At 32.7% G+C, this 24159-nt stretch overlaps 1 protein-coding gene across 1 annotated transcript in view; it reads right to left on the minus strand.

Moving 5' to 3' along the window:
* Window positions 1-1655: 1655 nt before the first annotated feature.
* Window positions 1656-24159, minus strand: part of LOC145303771 (protein-lysine N-methyltransferase SMYD4-like) — a 112361-nt gene continuing 89857 nt past the window's right edge. Inside the window, exons 3-22 of the mRNA XM_080145378.1 lie at window positions 23793-23864; window positions 23336-23447; window positions 21658-21762; window positions 21244-21353; window positions 20979-21057; window positions 20304-20432; window positions 13891-14017; window positions 13163-13228; window positions 12582-12703; window positions 11938-12059; window positions 11179-11227; window positions 10776-10870; window positions 9668-9818; window positions 8926-9049; window positions 8205-8304; window positions 7088-7180; window positions 6024-6126; window positions 5579-5661; window positions 4874-4958; window positions 1656-3215 (exon numbers count right to left, since the gene is read on the minus strand). Of these exons, the coding sequence (XP_080001504.1) occupies window positions 3129-3215; window positions 4874-4958; window positions 5579-5661; window positions 6024-6126; window positions 7088-7180; window positions 8205-8304; window positions 8926-9049; window positions 9668-9818; window positions 10776-10870; window positions 11179-11227; window positions 11938-12059; window positions 12582-12703; window positions 13163-13228; window positions 13891-14017; window positions 20304-20432; window positions 20979-21057; window positions 21244-21353; window positions 21658-21762; window positions 23336-23447; window positions 23793-23864 (2014 nt within the window). The 3' untranslated portion in view covers window positions 1656-3128. The remainder of the gene's footprint in view (window positions 3216-4873; window positions 4959-5578; window positions 5662-6023; window positions 6127-7087; window positions 7181-8204; window positions 8305-8925; window positions 9050-9667; window positions 9819-10775; window positions 10871-11178; window positions 11228-11937; window positions 12060-12581; window positions 12704-13162; window positions 13229-13890; window positions 14018-20303; window positions 20433-20978; window positions 21058-21243; window positions 21354-21657; window positions 21763-23335; window positions 23448-23792; window positions 23865-24159) is intronic.

The raw sequence follows: 24159 nt of genomic DNA on the forward strand, positions 1-24159 counted from the left end.
TTGTGAGAGATTCTAGGATAATCTGATAAAATCAGCGTTGTGGATGGAGCCAAAGCCGCCATATTTAGCTGGAGCCGTTATTTTCGTTAAAAAACGGCTCCGGCTTCAGGTTAGCTAAAATAAGAAATTTTTTAAAATTATAATTAAGTTTTTAAGTTCAAGATTTTCAAGTCCATTTTTATCAAAAATTGAACTTTTTAAAACCTTTAAAAGTCAAAAATAGACATGGCAAAAAAATATGAGTTTTTCTTGATTTTAGGTCGGAGCATGAGCCTAATCCGGAGCCTCACCAAAATCAAACAGCTCCGCAACGCTGTATAAAAAGTTTCTCCAGAAATGCTAATCTAACGTTATCCCAATCTATCTCCTCTTCATGACTTTACCTCATCCCGGGATTTCTGAGGTCTTTATTAACAACCTAAATTGACGGGAAAAAATCCCGTCACAATATCCATGTTTTTAGAATACCAAAAAACACAATTTTCATGAATAACATTGTTAGGGAGTGATAGCACACCTAAAAACATTTACTATAAGTATGAAACCAGCATTTTGACGGGATTCCAACACTTTCCACTTTGCACATGGATTACATTGATTTGACAGAAAAAGTTCTGAAAAGGGAATTAACCATGAATATTATCAATACAAAAATAGCAATTTGACACCCAATGGGGGGGAGAAATTTCAGTAAGCGCTCACAAAATTTTGTAAATATACACTATTAAATCAACCCACCCAACCCCCCTCTCTCTCATAACACTGCCGTCCCATACCTCACCCAAAAAACAAAATAATAAAAAAATAAATAAATTGTTGCAACTACCGTTCAGCCATTTACAATGAATGTTAAACTGGACATACAAAGCTACTATTTACCTATTAAAATACGTAAGTAACAAACTTGAAAACCCAAATATAAGTTTAAAATTTGTCTTTGTTATAGCAATGCAAGTTACTTCTTAGAAACTACCATTTGCCTTAATAACTTATCTGACACTTTTCATGGAAAGTTTCCTTTGGGTTCTTTGATTTGAATTTCTTTAAAATACTCCTGGAACCTTCCATCCGCAGGATCTAAAACCTCATCAAAACTTGGCGGGGGTTCTTTTTGTTTGTAATACTTGAACATCTTCTTGAATTCATTATCTGTCATTTTCAACTGAAACAAATGTTTTCTAAACAAGGATGATAAAATCTAGAAGTAGCTGAGCTCTTTAAATTCTTATTTGTAGTGTAAATTTTAAATTCCTAAAAACCAATAAAAGGGGAGGGGCGAAAGTGACACTTTTTGAAACCAAAACTAAAAGTCAACTAAGGAACTCAACTAAAAAAAACTAAAAACGCCGTTTCTTCACAGTTCCATATTGTAACCCTATAAAGCAACTGCCATGCAAAATGTCAGACCTGTAACTCTTTTTTTAGTTGAGTTCCTTTGACTTTTAGTTTTGGTTTCAAAAAGTGTCACTTTCGCCCCCCCCCCCCCTTTATTACTATTACTTTTGTATGTCATTAAAGTGAAAGCGCAATTATTTTTCTCCGTTTTAGTGCAAATTATTTTTGTATTTGACAGATTTTTTTGAACTTCATTCGAACATTTTTTTTGTATATCTGAAATTTATACACATATATTCATAATATTAAAGTCAATAGAATTAATTTGTTACATATTTATTACTTTATAATAATAACATTTTATTTATAAATAATTTAACACATCAATGAACTGTGTTGGTAATTTTATAATCAATTTATGTACAACAATTATATTTTTTACAATATTTTTTAATGAGAGGGAGGGAGGTTTTTCTCAAATTAATTGTAAAGTTTATAAATGTAATGAAATGATTAAATATTTAAATTTGTTCGCATAATTTGACTTATTTTTAAATTTAAATGCAAAGTTTTAAGCTAACTAAAAAAAAATGTATAATTTATTGTCTAATGTCCCCTCCCTCCCTGTTTTAAACTTCTTTTAATGACACGTGTAATAAGGACAAAATAATTTGAAAAGCCTCCCTCCACCTCTTATCTGTAACTAAGTAATTTATATCAGCACCATTTAAGAAATAAGGGCAAGGGTAATAAAAACAATATTTTACATAATAACTTGGATAAAATAAAAATTAATTTTGCCACTCAATGGTTTTAATCCAGAAATTTTAAAAATCTTGTACGGATTTGATGAAGGTTAAAATATCTTTTTTCCATTTTCAAGCAAATTTTTTATTGAAAATTTTTAAAAAAATTAAACTATTTGCATACTTAATAATTTCTTAAATATTTTACTGAATTATTTAGAAAAATTCTATAAAACCAATAAAAACTTAATAAAATATGATTTACAATGAATATTAACCAATAAAAAGTAACAATTATTACAATTTAAAGCTACAATGAACTGTAAATTTTTAACTTGGTATAAAAATACTTTTCTTTAATTTATGAACTACAATCTTAAGTTTAATTTAAAATGTTACAGAATCAACTTTAATTCTAATTGGAACACTAATTATATGTTTTCTTTTATGTAATTTGATTTTGTGTACACTTCATATTTATTGTTAACAAACGTTTAGAAAGAGGAATAAAGGCATATTCTTGGATAATTCTTTGACTATTTCATCAGCAATGTTTTTGATTTTCGCTATAACAAGGGAAGTCTAACCCCCCCCCCCCTTCCCCACATAAAAATTAACAAGATGTTGCATCTGATGAAAAAAAAACATAATGCCTCCAACATTTAAACCAGTAGAAAAATAAAATATTTTTTGTATTTATTCGAAACCAATTAATATCCGGTGGATTAGAACCGGTTCTTATCCTTACAAAAAAAATGTCTAGCATCGCATTATATCCAGTTTTCTACGAATATAAAAATGCTCAATCATAAAATTAAAACCAGTTCTTTTAATCTTTGACTATTACATCAGCAATGTTTTTAATATTCGCTAAAACAAGGGGAATCTTACCCACACCCCCCCCCCCTTCCCAAAATAAAAATTAACAAAATGTTGCATCTGATGAAAAAAACATATTGCCTCCAACTTTTAAACCAATCAAAAAGTAAAATAATAATAAATTATTATGCCTGAACGAAATTTTACTGTTACTTTCACTGCACACAACTAGACAATCATCTCCTTTTCTTTGTCTTTCTTCCCTTTGGATTTATAATAATTACCCATGGCAGAGTAACATTGCTTGATGGCTTCCTGAAATTAAATCAATATCAGCTAGGATGACAACATACATATATAAAAGCAAAGCTAAATAAATTAGCTCGTCATACAAACGAACATTGTCAAATATAGAGTATTTAATTTTCAACATTATTTAGAAGTCTAACTAAAATTCCAGATGTAATACTATGTTTAATTTTTCTAGGAATCACAATTCTAAGGGTAAATGAATAGAAATTATATCAAATAAGGAGTCAGATAAGACACTTTTTGAAACCAAACCTAAGACTAGAATAACTCTACAAAAAAAAGTTACAGCACTTAAATTTGGCATGGCAGTTGGTACAATGTGAAATTTTAATATTTTTTATACACCTTAGTCTTCTTGAGACGTGTAATATAAGTTTTAACTAAAAGCTGAAAAAAGCACATAAAAAATTAATTTAAAAATATGTTTTTAAAAATCTTCGAAAATATTTGAAAAAAATCTTCCGAGTTATTTATTTTTAAACTTAACAATCAGTAAAGTTGTATCATTTGTGACCAACATGTCAACGTGCATTAATCAAAAGCTCGCCTATCACGACGATGCGATCATCCATCCACAGATGGACTTCCCGTTCGAGGCCAGGCCGGTCATGCTGGGCCTAGATGCTGACGGTGAAACTATCAGAAACTTTCGTCTGGCTGAAGAAGTTAAAGATTGGTACGTTGTTCTTTGCTTTTTCACGATGGATTTTAAAGCTGATAATTCTGAAATTTTAAAGCTCAATGCTCTAATTCCTGAATTTACGGAAAACAACACAAAAGTTTTTGGTGTAACCCAAGACAGCCCCTATGTGACAAGACACTGGACAAGAAAACCGTTGGCTCGCGGCGGATTCGGCTCAACTCTAGGCTTCCCCATGCTGACAGACAAGGATCTCTACCTGTCCAACCTGATGGGCGTGTCAAGGCCGTCCGGTTTGCCATGCAGGTCAACTTTCATTATTGACTGGCAGGGTCGTGTCCGCTACATGATGTGCCACAAGTCTGAGATGGGCAGGTCTGTCAATGATATCCTGAGGATTGCCCGGGCCTTCAGGCATTCTGATCTGACCGGCCAGATCACCCCAGCTGGATGGCAGCCGGGTGATGAGGTCATTCCAACCGACTATTCTGCCAAATCAAGATATTATCAGAAAACCTACAAGGATTGGAGTGCTGATGTTAGCAAAGCTTCAAGCAAGAAAGGTTCAACCAAAGAAAGTGATGTTATAAGAGAAGCAGTGGATGAGATCGAATCAAAGATGTCTAAAGCAAGTACAAGTTAAATTCTTTATGTCTAAAAATATAAAATTGTTTAGGTATCAAATTTAAATAAAAATTGTAAAATTGTATAACATGTTATTTACATACTTAGTAGGTGATATTTCTATAATTAAGTTACATTTCTGTGTATCTTTCTGTTCTATTTTTTGGCGAGTACGGCGGTTCCGACGCCGTTTCTTCACTGCTCCCCATTAATGCAACTGCCATGCCAAATTCTAATGTTGTAGCTCTTTTTTTGGTTGAGTTCCTGTGTGTGTTAGGTTACGGTATGGTTACAACAAGTTACATCATGTTAAATCATTTGCGTCTAAATTACTAAAGCCTAACGGATTTTACTGTTTACTTATTACACGGCTACAAACCGGTTTAAAATAATTTACCTGACAATCATTGTATTCCTTGAAAGGCCTGGTAATATTCAGATCTAAGAACTCAAGATGTTCTAATAATTGCGGCAGGGTCTCACTGAAAACAATGTATTCTTTATATTAATTACTACGGTTTTTTGTCTGAAATTTAAGATTCCAATAACTACTAAACTGATTGAGTTCTCCTTTATAGTGAAGCTTCATATAGGTCACGGGATTGTTTTAGGCTTTAATCTTTGGGATGGTTTTAGGCCATTTTTATGACAATAAATTAAGAGTTATCTGTAACGGATAGACGGACCTATCCTAATTATAGTAAAGCTTCAAAGGGGAGGGGGGGCGAAAGTGACACTTTTTGAAATCAAACCTAAAAGTCAAAGGAACTCAACTAAAAAAAGAGTTACAGGTCTGACATTTTGTATGGCAGTTGTTATAGGGGTACTGTGAAGAAACGGCGTCGCTACCGCCGAAAACCGCCGAGAAAAGGAAAAAGAAATTCGGCGGGAAACGGCGGTTGCGCCGCCGTTTCTTCACAGTTCCAGATTGCACCCCTATAAAGCAACTGCCATGCAAAATCTTAGACCTATAACTCTTTTTTTTAGTTGAGTTCCTTTGTTGACTTTAAGTTTTGGTTTCAAAAAGTGTCACTTTCGCCCCCCCCCCCCCTTTAAAAATCATTTAACTAAGACAACCGTGCATAAATCTAAAATTCCCTACCTAAATTTTCCTTGGAGAACCGCCTCAAAAGATCTCTTGTATTGTTTAGAATACTTCTGGTATGAAGATAAGATCTGTTTGGCCTAAACACAAATAAAATGTTTTCCGTCCTTAAAGGGTTAACTTTGAAATAAAAACCTAAAAGTCTAGAGATTGCATAAAATATTAGAAATGAATACTGCAGTTATGAAAAAAACGTAATAATTTCATTTATTTTTACCATTGAGTTACTAAAATTTGATTTACTTAATAGATAGGAGAATTGAATAGATAATTTTTTGTATGAGTGCTTAATTTTAATAGTAGTTAGTGGAAGAAAAAAGGATATTTCATAGAGGGAGAAAAAGTTAAGGGTAAAGAAAGTTAAATTAGGGATGATTTGAAAATAGGGTAAGACCGACTAAGACACTTCAATGAATAGATTTGCTAACAAAATAGTTTATACCTGATCAGGGGGTGTTTCTGGGAGAGGGAGGGCAGATACAGATAATCCAGAATACAGGGCCCAGTTAGATGTACAAGCAGTACACTCACAAGTAAAGTAATATCTGAATAATAATATAATATTTAGAATACAGGGCCTAGATAGATATACAAGAAGTACACTCACAAGTAAAGTAATATCTGAATAATAATATAATATTTAGAATACAGGGCCCAGTTAGATGTACAAGCAGTACACTAACAAGTAAAGTAATATCTGAATAACAATAATATATTTAGAATACAGAGCCCAGTTAAATATACAAGCGGTACACTAACAAGTAAAGTAATATCTGAATAATAATATAATATTTAGAATACAGAGCCCAGTTAGATGCACAAGTAGTACACTCACAAGTTAAATAATATCTGAATAATAATATAATATTTAGAAGACAGGTCCCAGTTAGATGTACAAGTAGTACATTTACAAGTAAAGTAATATCTGATTAATAATATAATATTTAGAATACAGGGCCTAGATAGATATACAAGAAGTACACTCACAAGTAAAGTAATATCTGAATAATAATATAATATTTAGAATACAGGGCCTAGATAGATATTTATACAAGAAGTACACTCACAAGTAAAGTAATATCTGAATAATAATATAATATTTAGAATACAGGGCCCAGTTAGATGTACAAGTAGTACACTCACAAGTAAAGTAATATCTGAATAATAATATATTATTTAGAATACAGAGCCCAGTTAGATATACAAGCAGTACATTCACAAGTAAAGTAATATCTAAATAATAATATAATATTAAGAATACAGGTCTTCATTAGATGTACAAGCAGTACACTCATAAGTAAAGTATTGTCTGAAATAATAAAATAATTTTAAGTATACAAGCCCCAGATAATGTACAAGCAGTACACTTACAAGAAAATAATAGAATTTTAAAAATAGTTGTATAAAAACTTTTTAATGAGATATGTAGTGATAAAATATTTGGTCTTGTTATTGATATGGATAAATTTTTGTTGTTAAATAATTATGATAAAGGTGTCTACTTACTGATTATAAAGCTTTCTTTGTCTTTCTTCTTTTGGCATGACAGCATAGTGGTAACCATAATTATCAAGAATTTCTTCACCAGCTTTCATATATCTAAAGTTATAGACTTGTTTTACACATCCTATAGATTTCAAACATTAAATCAGGACTTGTGTAACAATGAGGTATTATCATAGAGAAGCATTTTATCATAATCATTGCAAAAAGACGGTACTTGAATTTTAAACACCTAGATTTTGACAAAGAAAATTTTTTTTTAACTTAAGGGGGGGGGGGGGTTTAATGCAACCATCTCGTAATCAATGTATAAATGGCACTTAGAATTCGAATTTCGATATAAAATTTTGCATGAGTAATCCTTGGTAGGTCTATTTTCCCTAAATCGAACAAAAAGTTGGAAAAGTAACGGCTAACGGCTGGCAGCTCAGCCGCTTAGTAATTTTTTTGCTTTTTTCTATGGAAATAAATCACGAAACCTCTCTCCACATAATGCTCTTTTCCGATCCAAAAAGTTTTTAAACGATTCTAGCCGGTAGTTGCTGGTACTAGAATTCTATAAAAATATTTTTTGTATCATTTCACATGATTTAAAGCAAAAATATGTTTTAAAATGTTGATTTCTACGTAATTTTTGACAGATTTGCCCTAAAAATAGCCAAAAAACGGCTAAACAGCTGAGCCGTTAGCTGTTACTTTTTCAACTTTTTGTTCGATTTAGGGAAAATAGACCTACTAAGGATTACTCATGCAAAATTTCAGATCGAAATTCGAATTCTAAGTGCCATTTATACATTGATTACGAGATGGTTGCTTTAAACCCCCCCCCCCCCCCCCCTTTTATATAGGTGGGATTTCTTTAACAATTTGGCACTATGTTAGATAATCAGTAATTCTAAGATCAAGATGTGAAATGTTTAAATTAAAACATCTTAAAGCAATTTTTTACATTAACATATAATATACCTACCTAGCATAGGCATGTTTTATGTAAAGAGAAGGGTAACACATTAAAAGGTCATATCTTATAGAAAGAGTTTCTTTGCCATTATAATATTTACAAATGGGCAAAAATCTGGCACTTTTTTTCGTTAACAATAATATTATGAAAATAATTTACCTGATACTTCTGACAACAGCATGGGCACTATAATAATTCCTAACAACATTAGGATCACAAGAATGGTTAAGCAAAGAGAGAGTTCCAAAAGCAGCTGCACCTAGATAAAGAAAATTTTTGGGGCTGCTAAACATGTAATAATATAAACCTAATTATATACTTCACTTATACCATCCTGGGACCTATGAAGCTTCCCGTATCAGAGAATTTAATGGGTTAAGATATTAGCGAGAATATAGCGAAAACCATGACCAGGTGGTAAATTCTTGACAATAGAACCAGAAAAATATTATATGATTAGTGATATCTTTTGGAACAAACAGACACAAAAACATCCTATCTCTGACATATCTACAATATTATTAGTGGATTTCAAATTGAATTGAGAGTCGGCACAAGGTCATTGAAATAAGGAAAATGAAATACAGTTATTTAATCCTTTCTCCCTCTAGTGTTTTACTCTAATCTATCTCTTTCACATTAGAGTATCCTACAGGGGTGTATATTCTGCACAAGATTATTTTTTTCCTTGGCTGTAATTTTTTTTCTCACCTCCTAGTTTTTTCCAGCAAGGAAGGGGTAAAATGGAAAAATACTTTCAGAACTCTTTATTTTATTTATATTATCTTCCCTCCCACACATTCTTTTAGTTTTTTTTTTCAGCAGGGTCAACCATGCAGAATACACAGTCCTAATATCCTATAATATGAAACCCACTTACCAATTTCAGATTGAACAGTTTCCTTAACACTGCCTCCAGGAATATCAATTTCAGATATCTCGTGGGCGTTGCATGGTAAATTCTGCAGGTGGGTCAGCAGGATTCCACCAACCAACACTTTGTCCTAACATAGAGATAAAATTAGATTAGATTTATTATTCTGGGATTAAATCAATAAAATTAATATTATATAAATAAATTAATATATATATAGAATCAAATTTTATTGGTATGGTTATTTTATATGAAATTTTTCTTCCCAAATGGCAGTCTCCTAAAAGGTAGGAAGTATGCAGTGATGTGTATTCACACATTGTTTTCATACAGGCCATAAAAATTATTTGATGGTAAGAATATATCTTAATTGCAGCATTAATCCAAAAGGGGGGTATACAAATTTAGGTTTTTGAATTCATATCGCCGCACCGAATAAAAGAAGAGTATTTTTTAAAAAATATTTAACAGATTTCTTTTAATATCTCAGAAAACAATATTTCAATAATAATTTTAGAACAAAAACTATGTACATAGTATGAAATTTCCATAATATAATAAAATTAATTTTGAATAGGTAGGTAACTACTACTTTGATTTGATTTCTTTGTAAATGAGAAATATGTTAAAGTAAAACAATACACAAAGTCTAAAATCAGTTGAACAATGCCTAAACAAACTGGGATCATTTATGTAAGTTCTAGTTAATTTTTGTAAAACTTCCTTTAGGAAAAAGAAAACATATGACCTGGAGCTGAACATTTCTAGGGTCTGCACCTCCATTGAAGAAGAATGGAGTAAGTTCCAACATCTTGAGCATGAAAGCTGCCATAAGACCTCGCTTGAAAAGATCCCCTACGCCGCGCTGCTTCGTATTTCCAACCAGGGTGTAGATAGTTCTGTAAAGTATTAGATAGCATATTAAGAAACACCTTATACGAACAACAAAATTAATTCGGAAAAAATCACGAAACATAAAAGTGATTTTCAGATGTCGTTGGGGGGCAACACTTGGTAGAATTTACGACCTTTTTATCTGTCCCCCAAAAATTATTTTAGATTTATTTCGCTTGTTAGCTGTTTTTAACCAACATATAGCTAATTCATAACATTTCTTTCTTCCAAATAGATCTTAAGGGATGACAATGGACGATAAACTGATACACAAACAGCCCTGATAAACAAAAATAAAATTATTGTCTGAAATGTTTGGACACTAGGTACTAGTTTTTTACTAATCAATCATGCAAATTGAATAAAAGTAGCCAAAGTTTTTGACCCAACGATTAAGATTACATGGTTATAAAACTGTATTTTCCAGTCCAATGCCCCCTTCCTGTCTGGTAAGATTAGAAAGTATACAATGCCCCCTTCCTGTCTGGTAAGATTAGAAAGTATACAATGCCCCCTTCCTGTCTGGTAATATTAGAAAGTATACAATGCCCCCTTCCTGTCTGGTAAGATTAGAAAGTATACAATGCCCCCTTCTTGTCTGGTAAAATTAGAAAGTATACAATGTCCCCTTCCTGTCTGGTAATATTAGAAAGTATACAATGCCCCCTTTCTGTCTGGTAAGATTAGAAAGTATACAATGCCCCCTTCCTGTCTGGTAATATTAGAAAGTATACAATGCCCATTCCCTGTCTGGTAAGATAAGAAATTATACAATGCCCCCTTCTTGTCTGGTAAAATTAGAAAGTATACAATGTCCCCTTCCTGTCTGGTAAGATTAGAAAGTATACAATGCCCCCTTCCTGTCTGGTAAGATTAGAAAGTATACAATGCCCCCTTCCTGTCTGGTAAGATTAGAAAGTATACAATGCCCCCTTCCTGTCTGGTAAGATTAGAAAGTATACCTATAATCAGCTGCATCGTAAACTCCTTCTTCGTTGAATCCAATCTTCTCTTGTCTAGTTCCTGTCGTATCCATCTTCATCATTTCTTCTTTCACCTACAAAATACCAGCGTTACAAACTTACAGAAATACAGAGCAAGAGAAGCGAAGTTTTATATATCAGGCATGCCATTTAATTAAGTAGATCCCTATTACATCTTTGGATAAAAATTAAAAAAATTGCATAACACCAAAAAGACTACCAACTCTTTCATTCAACGACCTTTGTATGGAAGTCCTTAGAAATAATTTGTGTATTTAAATTGAAGGTATTCCACCTCTGCTCTTACTTAAGATATGAAAGCAGCATAAAGTACAGCGTCTGTTTAATGACGCGGTGTGTGTTCCAAACAATGAAAGTTTACCTTCTTAACAACATATTCCAGATAAATCTTTCCAGATGATGTCAAAATCCTAAATAAAATTGGATAATATTTAGAAATCAGATGAAAGATGGCTAAGATAAGCCTAGTTTATGGATATATATTATTACTTTGATCTTAAACCAGATTTACATGTTTTTTTTTAATAAAGTGAAACACGCAATGGTCCAAAATAACGAATCCCCCCTTCCAACACCTTAAACCATCCTCTCCTACATCTTAGCAAACTAAATTGACGACAACGCAGGGGTGTATATTCTGCAGAAGATTTTTTCACCTGATACAAACTTTTTTATTCCCCCCCCCCCCCCCTAGTTTTTTTCCACGAGGTAGAGGGGACAAATATTTAAAGAACTCTAAAGTTTTATTCACTTTATCCCCCCTCCCACATATTATTTTAGATTTTTTCACCAATGAGGTGGGGGGGGGGGGGAGGGGGGAATGAAAAAAATGTTTTCAGTTCTCTAAATTTTTACACCCCCCCCCCCCTTTTGCAGATATACTACTAATGATATTTTTGCTCTTTACCTGGATGACCCTGCCAGGTTTGCTGGCATCCTGTGCCCGCCAGTATGTAGATATTAAAAATTCCAACTCTCATGTATGTGTCATACCCATACTTAAAAAGTCACGCAGTTTGGGCTCTTTATCTTTCACACACAGAAAATGAGATGAAAAAAAAACATTAAGGGTTAAATACTGTAAGCTTTTTGTAGCCATAAGAATGTGTAAAATGCAGACCTGAAGGCAAGCATAGCATTTTTGCCTAGATTAGCTCCCAGAATAAGGTCGAGCTGCTGACACTCGATCTTGTGGAAAGATTCCCAAGCTTCTACGCGGCATTCCTCGCTACAGAATCTCACCTAGGAAAATGATACATGCATTAGTTGGGGTTTCGCAACCCAAGTGAAACCCAACTTCTGTCCTCTTTACGAATTCGAATCCGGAATCCGTCAATTTTTGGTACCATTTTAGAATCCAGAATCCGAATCCGCAATCCGTTATTTTCATAGCGGATTCAGATTTTTAATTGTTAGGCTAAAGTTTTGGTCCAAATCAAATATATATATTTTAATTTTAACAAAGTTAGGTTAGGTTGAGTAAAGGTTAGAAAATGGCAGCTGAAGGGTTTAAAAATAGGAGAAAAGCTACTGTGAAAATATGAAGAAAAAAACGCAGCTTTAGATTCATCCCATTACCCGATAAAATTAAATCCCTTAATTTTTTTAAAAATGGCCTAAAATATTGCTAGAATCCGCATCCGGAATCCGTCAAAAGAATAAGAATCCAAAGTACAAGGATTAATCCGTTTAATTTTTGTAATAATCCGAATCACGTCCAAAAATTGGACGGATTGCCAACCGTAAAAAGTATAAAATAATTACCTTAGAGCAACAACAACAAGGCATAGGTGCCAGAACTCTTTGGCAACAAGTTTGGCAATGAGTATTGTAATATTCTGGTAGAATTATGCTGGAATATGGCTTCTCAACTAACAGTATTTCTCCTGAAAAAAAAATATAAAAGATTAGCTTTCTAAAGGATGGAATTGTTGATATTTACTTTACATGGAATTACATATCCTCCTAAAATCCCCCAAACCCCTCTCCCTACTTAAATTGTTTGACACCTTTACATAAAAAAAACTAAATGGAGAAATTAAACTTATGTCCATGGGTGTTATATATACTTGAACAAGATTCTTTTCCCTGGCTGCAAAAGGAGGTGTAAAAATTGGAAAAACGTTCTTAGTACTCTTTATTTTATTTACTATTGTTACCCCTCCCACATATTTTTCTGCATTTTCCCCAAGGAGGGGAAAAAAATGTTTTCAGTACTCTTTATTTTTCCCCAAAATACACAAACCTACTCATGCATTACCTAGACATTTATCCTGCCAAAACCCAGTTATTAACTATTTCCTTTTCATGACCAGAAACCGGTTTAAAAAATATGAGCTACTAACCTGGTTTCACATCATTCTCTACGACAAGATATCTTCCTTTGTCAGGGTGGTATTTCAGTTTTACATCTAAAACAATTAGGCTGATATTATTCGGTATAAACTAATGCAAGGAGGGAAGGGGACAATGGGCTGTTTATTACACAAGTCCCCAAAGTTTTACAATAACATTTTATTATTTGCTAGCATTACAACTTTAAGGACTTAAACTGAATTTTGATTGGATCGTTTATCAAGGTAAGTGTCCAAACGTTTTATTAACCACTAATTTTAAAATACAGAAGAAGTAATTTTGTGAGTCATCATTGTGGATGTATATGATTTATCGGCCATTGACTTATCCCTTTAGATCCCTGAGAAATCCCACCCTCTGTTAACAATATTTATAATTTGAAACTTGTTTATCACCATGCTTGGCTCTCAAAGCACCTATTTAATCTAACCTAAACTAATCAGGAAAGACACCTTTTCTATCTAAAAAGTTTGGATCATGGAAAGAAAACGAAGTACCGGGTTTCGTCGTATTTTAACAGTAGCTTTTGATAGGTTATTTTAGGTTAGGTACCTAAATGTTAATGATTGCCCGCAGGGTTAGACCTTCCGCAGGGGCTAGAAATAGGAGAAAAGCTACTGTGAATTATACAACGAAACCAGCTATTTCGTTTTCTTTCCATGATTAAAAAGTTTTTAGTCAATTTCTTTTCACTAACAAACACACCACCCCAAATTACCTTCTCTAGCAACAGGTATTTCCTGGCTCTTGTTGTCAAGATCTGGAGGGGTTTTTGCCAGACAACCAGAGGCCTGCGGTCCTAGGTTGGCAGTATTCTTCACATCTTCTACTGTCATCTGATTTACCTACAAAAAAAATTACTATGAATTTTTAAAGACGATTAGGACACCACTGGGGTATAGTCCCTTTCGTGACAACGCATCTTAAGGGGCGTTTCTTTCTTCGTATTATCATATTAGTTTTTATAGGTAATTTTAGGTTAGGTTAAGTTGGGTTATGTGATTGTCCCGCAGTGTTCGGTAATTGTCCCCGCAGGATTAGAGCCCCCCGCAGGGGCTGGAAATAGGAAAAAATCTACTGTGAAAATACAACGAAACGCCCATTAAGATGAGTTGTCACGAAAGGGACTATACCCAAAATTTCAAATGAAGAAAATGACCTTAGTGGCATCTTCAAAGTTTTCCTATTTCATTAAGGGGGGGGGGGGCACATCTGACACTTTTGCGTAAACAGGGATTATAGGCTTTGTCTTAGGAGTTATAGGATAGGTTATTTGGGGAAAAAGTTTAATTTTTGGGTGTATTTTCCTTATATTTAAAAAAAATTTTGATAGGTCTCCAGGTTCAGGTGCTGCAGGCTGGAAGGTCACTTCTGGACAGGTATAAATGAAAAAAAAAATTTGTTTGAAGAGTTAGAGATCAACTTATTAAACCAAATATGCATCTTTTGGGATGTTATTAGCATATATGAAGAAAAAATAAAAATCAGCCTCCAGGTTCAGGTCCTGCAGGCCTCCAGGTGAATTCTGGACAGGTAAAAACTTAAAATTTTAAATTTTATAGTTAGAACAAAACTTATTTTACAAAAGTTGCTACTTTATGGATGGTATGAACTAATTTGAAGAAAAATTTGAAATCGGGCTCCAGGTAAAGGTACTGCAGGCCTCCAGGTGGATCCTGGACAGGTAAAAACTAAGAATTTTCACTTTAAAGTTAGAGCATAACTTATTTAACAAAAGTTGCTACTTTTTGGATAGTATTAACCAATTTGAAGAAAAATTTGAAATCGGGCTCCAGGTACAGGTACTGCAGGCCTCCAGGTAAATTCTGGACAGGTAAAAATTGAAAAATTTTAATTTTATAGTTAGAACAAAACTTATTTTACAAAAGTTGCTACTTTATGTATGGTATGAACTAATTTGAAGAAAAATTTGAAATCGGGCTTCATGATCAGGTACTGCAGGCCTCCAGGTGGATCCTGGACAGGTAAAAACTAAAAATTTTTACTTGGATAGTATTAACCAATTTGAAGAAAAATTTGAAATCGGGCTCCAGGTACAGGTACTGCAGGCCTCCAGGTAAATTCTGGACAGGTAAAAACTGAAATTTTTTACTTTTGAAGTTAGAACAAAACTTATTTAACAAAAGTTGCTACTTTATGGATGGTTTTAACATATTTGAAGAAAAATTTGAAATCGGGCTCCAGGATCAGGTACTGCAGGCCTCCAGGTGAATCCTGGACAGGTAAAAACTAAAAATTTTTACTTTTATAGTTGGAACAAAACTTATTTTGCAAAAGTTGCTACTTTATGGATAGTATTAACTCATTTGAAGATAAATTTGAAATCGGGCTCCAGGTTCAGGTACTGCATGCCTCCAGGTGGATCCTGGACAGGTAAAAACTAAAAAATTTCACTTTTAAAGTTAGATCATAACTTATTTAACAAAGTTGCTACTTTTTGGATAGTATTGACCAATTTGAAGATAAATTTGAAATTGGGCTCCAGGATCAGGTACTGCAGGTCTCCAGGGGAATTCTGGACATGTAAAAATTAAAATATTTAACTAAAGAGTTAGAACTATATCTATTTAACTAATACAAAGAAAAATTTGAAATCGGGCTCAAGGTTCAAGTTAAATCCAACCATTTTGTTACATTTTGAATTATATCTGCAAAAAAAAATATTAAGCATTGACTAGAATATATATAAAAAAATGTACTGTCAACCAGGTTTGTCGAATTGGGCACTTTTTTTGATATTGGGCGGCCCAATTGCCCAAAAGGGTTTTAGGCGGGTTTTGGGCGCCCAAAAGTGGTTTTGGGCACCCTTTTTGGGCAAATGTCATAAAAAGCATATAAAAAGGATATAAAATAGCCTAAAACCATACCTAGACTTATTATTATAAATAAACTAGCCTAAAACCATCTCAGGACCTATAAAGGCTCCACTGGAAAGGAGAACCATATCGGTTCAGCAGTTAGCGAAATCCTTCTCTAGATACAAAAAAGCATACTAATTTATATAGTTAACTAGCGGCTACGGCCCTAGAGGCCTCTAGGGGCACTTGAGGAGGGGAGAGTCAAATTTTATAATCCAATTATTATGTTAGATTTAAAAAGAAAAAGTAAAAAAAATTTGGGGGGGGGGGTGAGAATAATTTTTTTTTGGGGGGGGTCAGTGGGTTTCCTCCCCCCGATTTTATTTTTAGTTTAAAAAAATTTTAAAAAAAGTTTTTGGGGGAGTGTAATTTTTTCTAGGGGCGATTTCTCTTAGGAGGGTGGTGGTACCCTCCCCCAAAATAGTTATAAACCTTCCCAGAACCTATGAGAAGCTACCCTGTTAAGGAGAACCCGATCGGTTCAACGGTTAGCGAGATCCTTCGGTACAAACACACAGACACACATCCTGTTACTTTAGTATAAGGATATCACCCAAAAAATAGGCCCGCCCCCCCTCTTTTTAACCCCCTTCCCTTTTTCTCTCCCCCTAAAGGGGGGGGTGCCCAAAACTGCCCAAAAGGACCTTATATTGGGCGGCCCAAAACCGCCCGCCCAAAACTGCCCGCCCAAAAGCGCCCGCCCAAAATGACAACCCTGCTGTCAACAGGTCAGTCACTAAAGGAAGCCTGCAGGAAATACACTGCTCTAACTGCGGTAAAAATCCAACCAAAATCCAACACAATACCCTCAATTTGATACAAAAAAGTTATTGAAGCTGCAGGCTTCAAATTTGGGGTATTAAGCCTTATTGTGGCGGTCTTTCAGCAATTAGAGCGGCATATTTCCTGCAGGCTTTCTTCAACTATCAAGTATAAAAAAAGGGATATGAAAACTTTCTGACAAAATTAACTTAAAAGTAACAAACAAACCAAACAAATTTTGTTAAAATAGACAATTAGAACTAAGATACAAGTTAGACATCATCTATTCATTGTCAGATTGAATTGCCAATAAAACCACATGTTTCTGCACAAACTTCTAATCAATCTCATGAGGAGCATGAGCATCGTCGTTGAGAAAAAATCTGTCGCCAATCTTTTGCACACAAACATTGTGCCCAAGATTATTTGAATGAAGACTAGAAAAATCTTTTTTTTTACATTCAATTCAAGTTAAATATGACAAATATTCTAATATTTACTTACCAATGAAAGACAGACTTTACAACCATTATATAAAAAAAATAGATTTAATGTTTTCCTAAACCATATGAAATTGTTGTACTGTTAGGTTTTTGTTTCATTTTATTATGAGAAAGAAAATGATATTGCAAATAGCTAGATTAAATTTAAATTGATTTAGACTTTTAAAAATAATGATTTTTCCTTAAGTTTGAAATATGCAATATAGTTGATATTACATTACATCCGCTAAAATCTAATTGCTGAAAGACAGCCACAATAAGGCTTAATACCCCAAATTTGAAGCCTGCAGCTTCAATAACTTTTTTGTATCAAATTGAGTGTATTGTGTTGGATTTTGGTTTGATTTTTACCGCAGTTAGAGCAGTGTATTTCCTGCAGGCTTCCTTTAGTGACTGACCTGTTGACAGTACGTTTTTTTTATGTATATTCTAGTCAATGCTTAATATTTTTTTTTGCAGATATAATTCAAAATCAGATCCACCTGGAGGCCTGCAGTACCTGAAGCTGGAGCCCGATTTCAGATTTTTCTTTAAATGAGTTAATACTATCCATAAGTAGCAACTTTTGCTAAAGAAGTTATGCTCTAACTTAAAAAGTAAAAATTTTTAGTTTTTACCTGTCCAGGATCCACCTGGAGGCCTGCAGTACCTGAACCTGGAGCCCGATTTCAAATTTATCTTCAAATGAGTTAATACTATCCATAAAGTAGCAACTTTTGCTAAATAAGTTTTGTTCCAACTATAAAAGTAAAAATTTTTTGTTTTTACCTGTCCAGGATCCACCTGGAGGCCTGCAGTACCTGATCCTGGAGCCCGATTTCAAATTTTTCTTCAAATATGTTAATACCATCCATAAAGTAGCAACTTTTGTAAAATAAGTTTTGTTCTAACTTCAAAAGTAAAAAATATCAGTTTTTACCTGTCCAGAATTTACCTGGAGGCCTGCAGTACCTGAACCTGGAGCACGATTTCAAATTTTTCTTCAAATTAGTTCATACCATACATAAGGTAGCAACTTTTGAAAATTTGAGTTTTGTTCTAACTATAAAATTAAAATTTTTCAATTTTTACCTGTCCAGAATATACCTGGAGGCCTGCAGTACCTGTACCTGGAGCCCGATTTTAATTTTTTCTTCAAATTGGTTAATACTATCTAAAAAGTAGCAACTTTTGTTAAATAAGTTATGCTTTAACTTTAAAAGTGAAAATTCTTAGTTTTTACCTGTCCAGGATCCACCTGGAGGCCTGCAGTACCTGTACCTGGAGCCCGATTTCAAATTTTTCTTCAAATTAGTTCATACCATCCATAAAGTAGCAACTTTTGTCATATTTGGTTTAATAAGTTGATCTCTAACTCTTCAAACAAATTTTTTTTTTCATTTATACCTGTCCAGAAGTGACCTTCCAGCCTGCAGCACCTGAACCTGGAGACCTATCAAATTTTTTTTTAAATATAAGGAAAATACACCCAAAAACTAAACTTTTTCCCCAAATAACCTATCCTCTCACTCCTAAGACAAAGCCTATAATCCCTGTTTACGCAAAAGTGTCAGATGTGCCCCCCCCCTTGCTACCTAGCAAATTAAAGCTATTAAACTAATGTAGTTTAAACTTTATAAAGCATTTGATATAATACAAACTCAAAAGCATTGTTATAAAACAAAAGTTACTTTTACTTTGTTGAACAGTGTTCCACAATCTTTAGACAATGATATCTACAAAGATTTTCATAATTTTTTTACGATAGGTAGGTACCAAACCCAATGAACTGAAATTTTTAAATAAACTCTAATTTCAACGAGATCGCGTAAAATTATAAAATAATACAGCATGACCCTCAAAAAAGTATTTTTAAGCATCTGCAGCCCTTATTTCTCAATGAATTATAAGAAAATGCATATGTCCTTGTTTTCCATAGTATTCCACATAAGTAGATATAAAAATATTTTTTTTACCTCCATTAACACCGGAGATTTTTAGAGCTAAAGTTTTGAAAAAGTGACTGAGAAAAAGAATTTTTTTTTGTTTCTCTTATTTTTTGGATGGTTATATTATGTTTTTCTTGCAACTGAATAATGAGACACAAAGAAAAACAAGTTAACTAATTAGGTATTTCTTTTTTATTCCACCAAAAAATATCAATTTTTAATGGCAAAAAATACTACTGAATGAATTGATTATTTGCAAATTTTAGGTTATTTATTAACCCTTATTTGAGAAAAGGATTAATTATGACAGTTGCTCCGCCTACTTTTCTGACATCTCAATAATTTAACAGGGGGTTAATTAAGCTTTTTAGACAAAAAAATCATAATGTTTTAATTTTATTTTCTTCATAACATTTTTGTTATTAAAGTTAGAATTGTGAAACAAAATCAATTTTCCTGCTATATTCATAAAGATTTATTTGGTTTTTTAATCTTAAACAATTTTGCCTAATAAGTAAGTTTTTCAAAATATCATTAAACTAAAAAGACTCAAAAAATATGTGAAAAAAATGCTTTTTACTCAAAAACTAAATTTTTTATTTCATTTTTGTATAAAGTTTCTGCTAGTAACAAAAATAAAAGGATTTCTACCTTAATTTTGCTAAAAAAGTCGTTTCATGTTAAAAGTTACTTTTTCCTCAGTCACTTTTTCAAAACTTTAGCTCTAAAAATCTCCGGTGTTAATGGAGGTAAAAAAAATATTTTTATATCTACTTATGTGGAATACAATGGAGAACAAGGACATATGCATTTTTTTATAATTCATTGAGAAATAAGGGCTGCAGATGCTTAAAAATACTTTTTTGAGGGTCATGCTGTATTATATTATCTGAAAATCACGTATCGTATTGCAATATAGTCAAGTTTCTACGAATAATAAAGTAAAATAAATAATAAAATTAATACCTACCTACCAGTTTTATAATTTTTATTTTACTCTCCGCGGAAATGCGTATATGTAATAGTACAGTGCGATAAATAGGTACCTAACAATTTTACCTTTTCAGTGAGAAACTCAATGTTCTTGGCAATTTCCTTCTTGAAGCTGACCGACTTTGTCTCGCTGAGGGTTGAATATTTCATCCACATTTCTGCCTCCTTCATAGATTCTAATCCCCTGGCATAGTCCTATAAATATTAATAATAAAATATATTATATATAGGTAGGACGAGTCGTACCTCAGTGATAAATCATAGAGTTACGGTGGTGGGAATGCTACTCAAAAGAACCATGTACATTGGTAACTCTGATGTCTCAGCCGCAATAATTTCAGGCAACTTCCCATTGGTTGTGTAATTAATAAGGCAGATGATTGAGTAGTTAGGTACCTAATAGTCACGTACATAACATCTGAGCTGGATCTTTAAATCATTTAAGTGGTGAGCCAACTTTCCACCAATGAGAGCACAGCATTTTATGAAATGTCGCGCTGTGATTGGCTGAAATTCAGCTCACCCCGATCTGGCTCATCACTAAAATGATTAAAAGATCCAGCTCAGTATAACATTAATCTCTAGTTCCTCTGAAGAATCCGTAATTCATTATGGTGACTTTATTGGGGACACCCGCCATACGGTGAGGGTAGGTTAATAAAAACAGATAAAGGTCATGCTATGTAAGAGTTGCCTGTAATAATACAATAGTCAATGGATTAATCCTCAAAAAATGTTCACCTTAATTGCCCTTTGACAACGTGCTTTTCTTTCAAATAGTTTGTACATCAGATTATTTGGATAACTGTAATTGAAGGCCCTGAAATAATAATCAAATTCATAAACTAAATAAATTTTTATACTTAAAACTAAGGAAAAAATATATTTTTTATATGGAAACTTTTAAAAATGATTTTTTATATACATACCTCTTTTCATATTTATACCTTTGATTATCATAGCAATACATAAGAACATTTTATTCAATACAAGAACAATAACGTACCTAGTAATATCTTTGATACAAAGATCATATTCTTTCATCTGAAAGAGGACGGCTGATCTGTTAGCATACCCCAGGGCCAGCTCTTCATAGGAAAAGTTATCATCCAGGTCCTGAATAACAGCAAAGTTGTTTTGATACAATACAAAATTGAGGTTGAAATAAATTTTTTTTTTAATAAAGAAAAAAAGATGACAGCATGTTTAAAGAACAAAGGACATTTTATTACAATAACTAGTTTTTGTAGGTACCTAACAAATGTGTATTAATCTCAAAGAAAGAGTTTTTGCTTTTTTTTATTCTGTTCCAAATTTTTAAAATCAATTTTTATGTCTAACTCTACAGATACAAGATATTTTTAGTTTTAAACGACTTTTTCAAGGTTTCTGGGAGTATGTAACATTAAAAAAAGTTTACCTGTGCATGGCTAATGTATGTGTTTGGGGGCAATGGATGAGGGGCGAGGCAGATGGACTGACTGTAATACTCTAACGCCTCCGTCAATTTATTTTTCTGGTAAACCTAAAACATTAAAGTAGTAAGAAACAACCATTCGATTACTGGAACTGAGAGGCCATCATTAAAGTAAAATAATAGAGGGAGAAAGGGTTAAATAACTGTATTTCCCAATCGCAATGACCTGATGCCGACCCTCAATTGGGTCAAAACCAACCAATGTGAAGGAAATATTATCACAGCCAAGTAGCAGAAAACAATTTGCTGGCAGACAAAAAAGGTCATTGAAAATTTGAGATAGGTTGTTATCTATACATCTATACTACAGCATGACCCTCAAAAAAGTATTTTTAAACATCTGCAGCCCTTATTTCTCAATGAATTATAAAAAAATGCATATGTCCTTGTTCTCCATAGTATTCCACATAAGTAGATATAAAATTATTTTTTTTACCTCCATTAACACCGGAGATTTTTAGAGCTAAAGTTTTGAAAAAGTGACTGAGAAAAAGAATTTTTTTTTGTTTCTCTTATTTTTTGGATGGTTATATTATGTTTTTCTGGCAACTGAATAATGAGACACAAAGAAAAACAAGTTAACTAATTATTTCTTTTTTATTCCACCAAAAAATATCAATTTTTAATGGCAAAAAATACTACTGAATGAATTGATTATTTGCAAATTTTAGGTTATTTATTAACCCTTATTTGAGAAAAGGATTAATTATGACAGTTGCTCCGCCTACTTTTCTGACATCTCAATAATTTAATAGGGGCTTAATTAAGCTTTTTAGACAAAAAAATCATTATGTTTTAATTTTATTTTCTTCATAACTTTTTTGTTATTAAAGTTAGGATTGTGAAACAAAAACAATTTTCCTGCTATATTCATAAAGATTTATTTGGTTTTTTAATCTTAAAAAATTTTGCCTAATAAGTAAGTTTTTCAAAATATCATTAAACTAAAAAGACTCAAAAAATAAGTGTAAAAAAATGCTTTTTACTCAAAAACTAAATTTTTTATTTCATTTTTGTATAAAGTTTCTTCTAGTAACAAAAATAAAAGGATTTCTACCTTAATTTTGCTAAAAAAGTCGTTTCATGTTAAAAGTTACTTTTTCCTCAGTCACTTTTTCAAAACTTTAGCTCTAAAAATCTCCGGTGTTAATGGAGGTAAAAAAAATATTTTTATATCTGCTTATGTGGAATACTATGGAGAACAAGGACATATGCATTTTTTTATAATTCATTGAGAAATAAGGGCTGCAGATGCTTAAAAATACTTTTTTGAGGGTCATGCTGTATAAGTCTGGTGGGCCACCCATAAGCAAATGAAAGGCTACCGCTCTTAACAAACAAATAAAAAATGCCAATTTTATATAATGGCCATTGTAAGGGAATTGTGTAAAGACTAAAAAAGTAAATCTATTCTAAATTCTTGGAACTAATTGAACTTAAATTAGAAAATCATCCATTTGATTTTATTAGGTCCTGTCAATATCAGAACCTAGAATTAGAAAATCATTCATTAGATTTTATTAGGTCCTTGTCAATATCATAGTCTACTATTTAGTCACCTTAAACATCCAGCTAAATATAAAAACTTTATTTTCAAACTTTTTTTAATGAAAGGCTCTACCTGGTTTCCAAGGTTTCTAAGTCGTTGAGATTCTGCCCTGTCTTTAGAGGAATAGTTGAGGTCTTTCCAATGGAGTCCTGTCACCAAGTTCTTCTCCAGTACAAACTTTATTCTAAATAATATTAGTTTTCAAGAAAACGATTTTTGATTAATTTCTAAAAAGCTAACTCCAAGGTCACTTGATGGAGGGGTGGAGGAGATTTTTTTATTATCGATTTTTTATTGGAGTTTAGTTACAAACCTTACCTGGACATATAAGAAGTTTCACTGCAAAGAAAAGTGAAGTAAATATTTACCTAACCTTTATTTTATAAAATAAATTACCAGTTTATGGATAAAACTTTTTTTTGATACTTTAATATCCGGGTATCCAGTAAATCGCCGGATATCCGGAATTTTAAATCATTCAGATATCCGGCCAAAAAAGTATCAAGACCAACCCTAAAAAATAGATTACCTTTCATTGTCGTCCGCTAATTGTGAGAACTGTTTTGACAGATTGTGAACCTCGCCTCGGGACTGAAGCTCACTACAGTTATCATAGAAGTGTATCATGAATTTAATCAAGGGCGAGTGTATACGTGGCTCTTTTGGCTTACATGTAATTGCTTTAATATTGTACAATGTAGAACTGTGAAAAATTAACGGCGTAACAGTTGCTAAAGCAAAAAGTGCCATCTTAAAAACTTCTCTTAGAACTGAACAACATTGGAGATAAAAATGATAAATTACATGTTTTTAATATTAAAATTTTCAGTTCAATCAGTATATTCAAGTAAGAGGATGTCTCTTTTTGTGTCTTGTTGCGCATAATCTCGCTAACC

This window comes from Acartia tonsa, chromosome 13 (assembly GCF_053477335.1).
Source record: "Acartia tonsa isolate MP-2025a chromosome 13, ASM5347733v1, whole genome shotgun sequence".
Taxonomy (NCBI): domain Eukaryota; kingdom Metazoa; phylum Arthropoda; class Copepoda; order Calanoida; family Acartiidae; genus Acartia; species Acartia tonsa.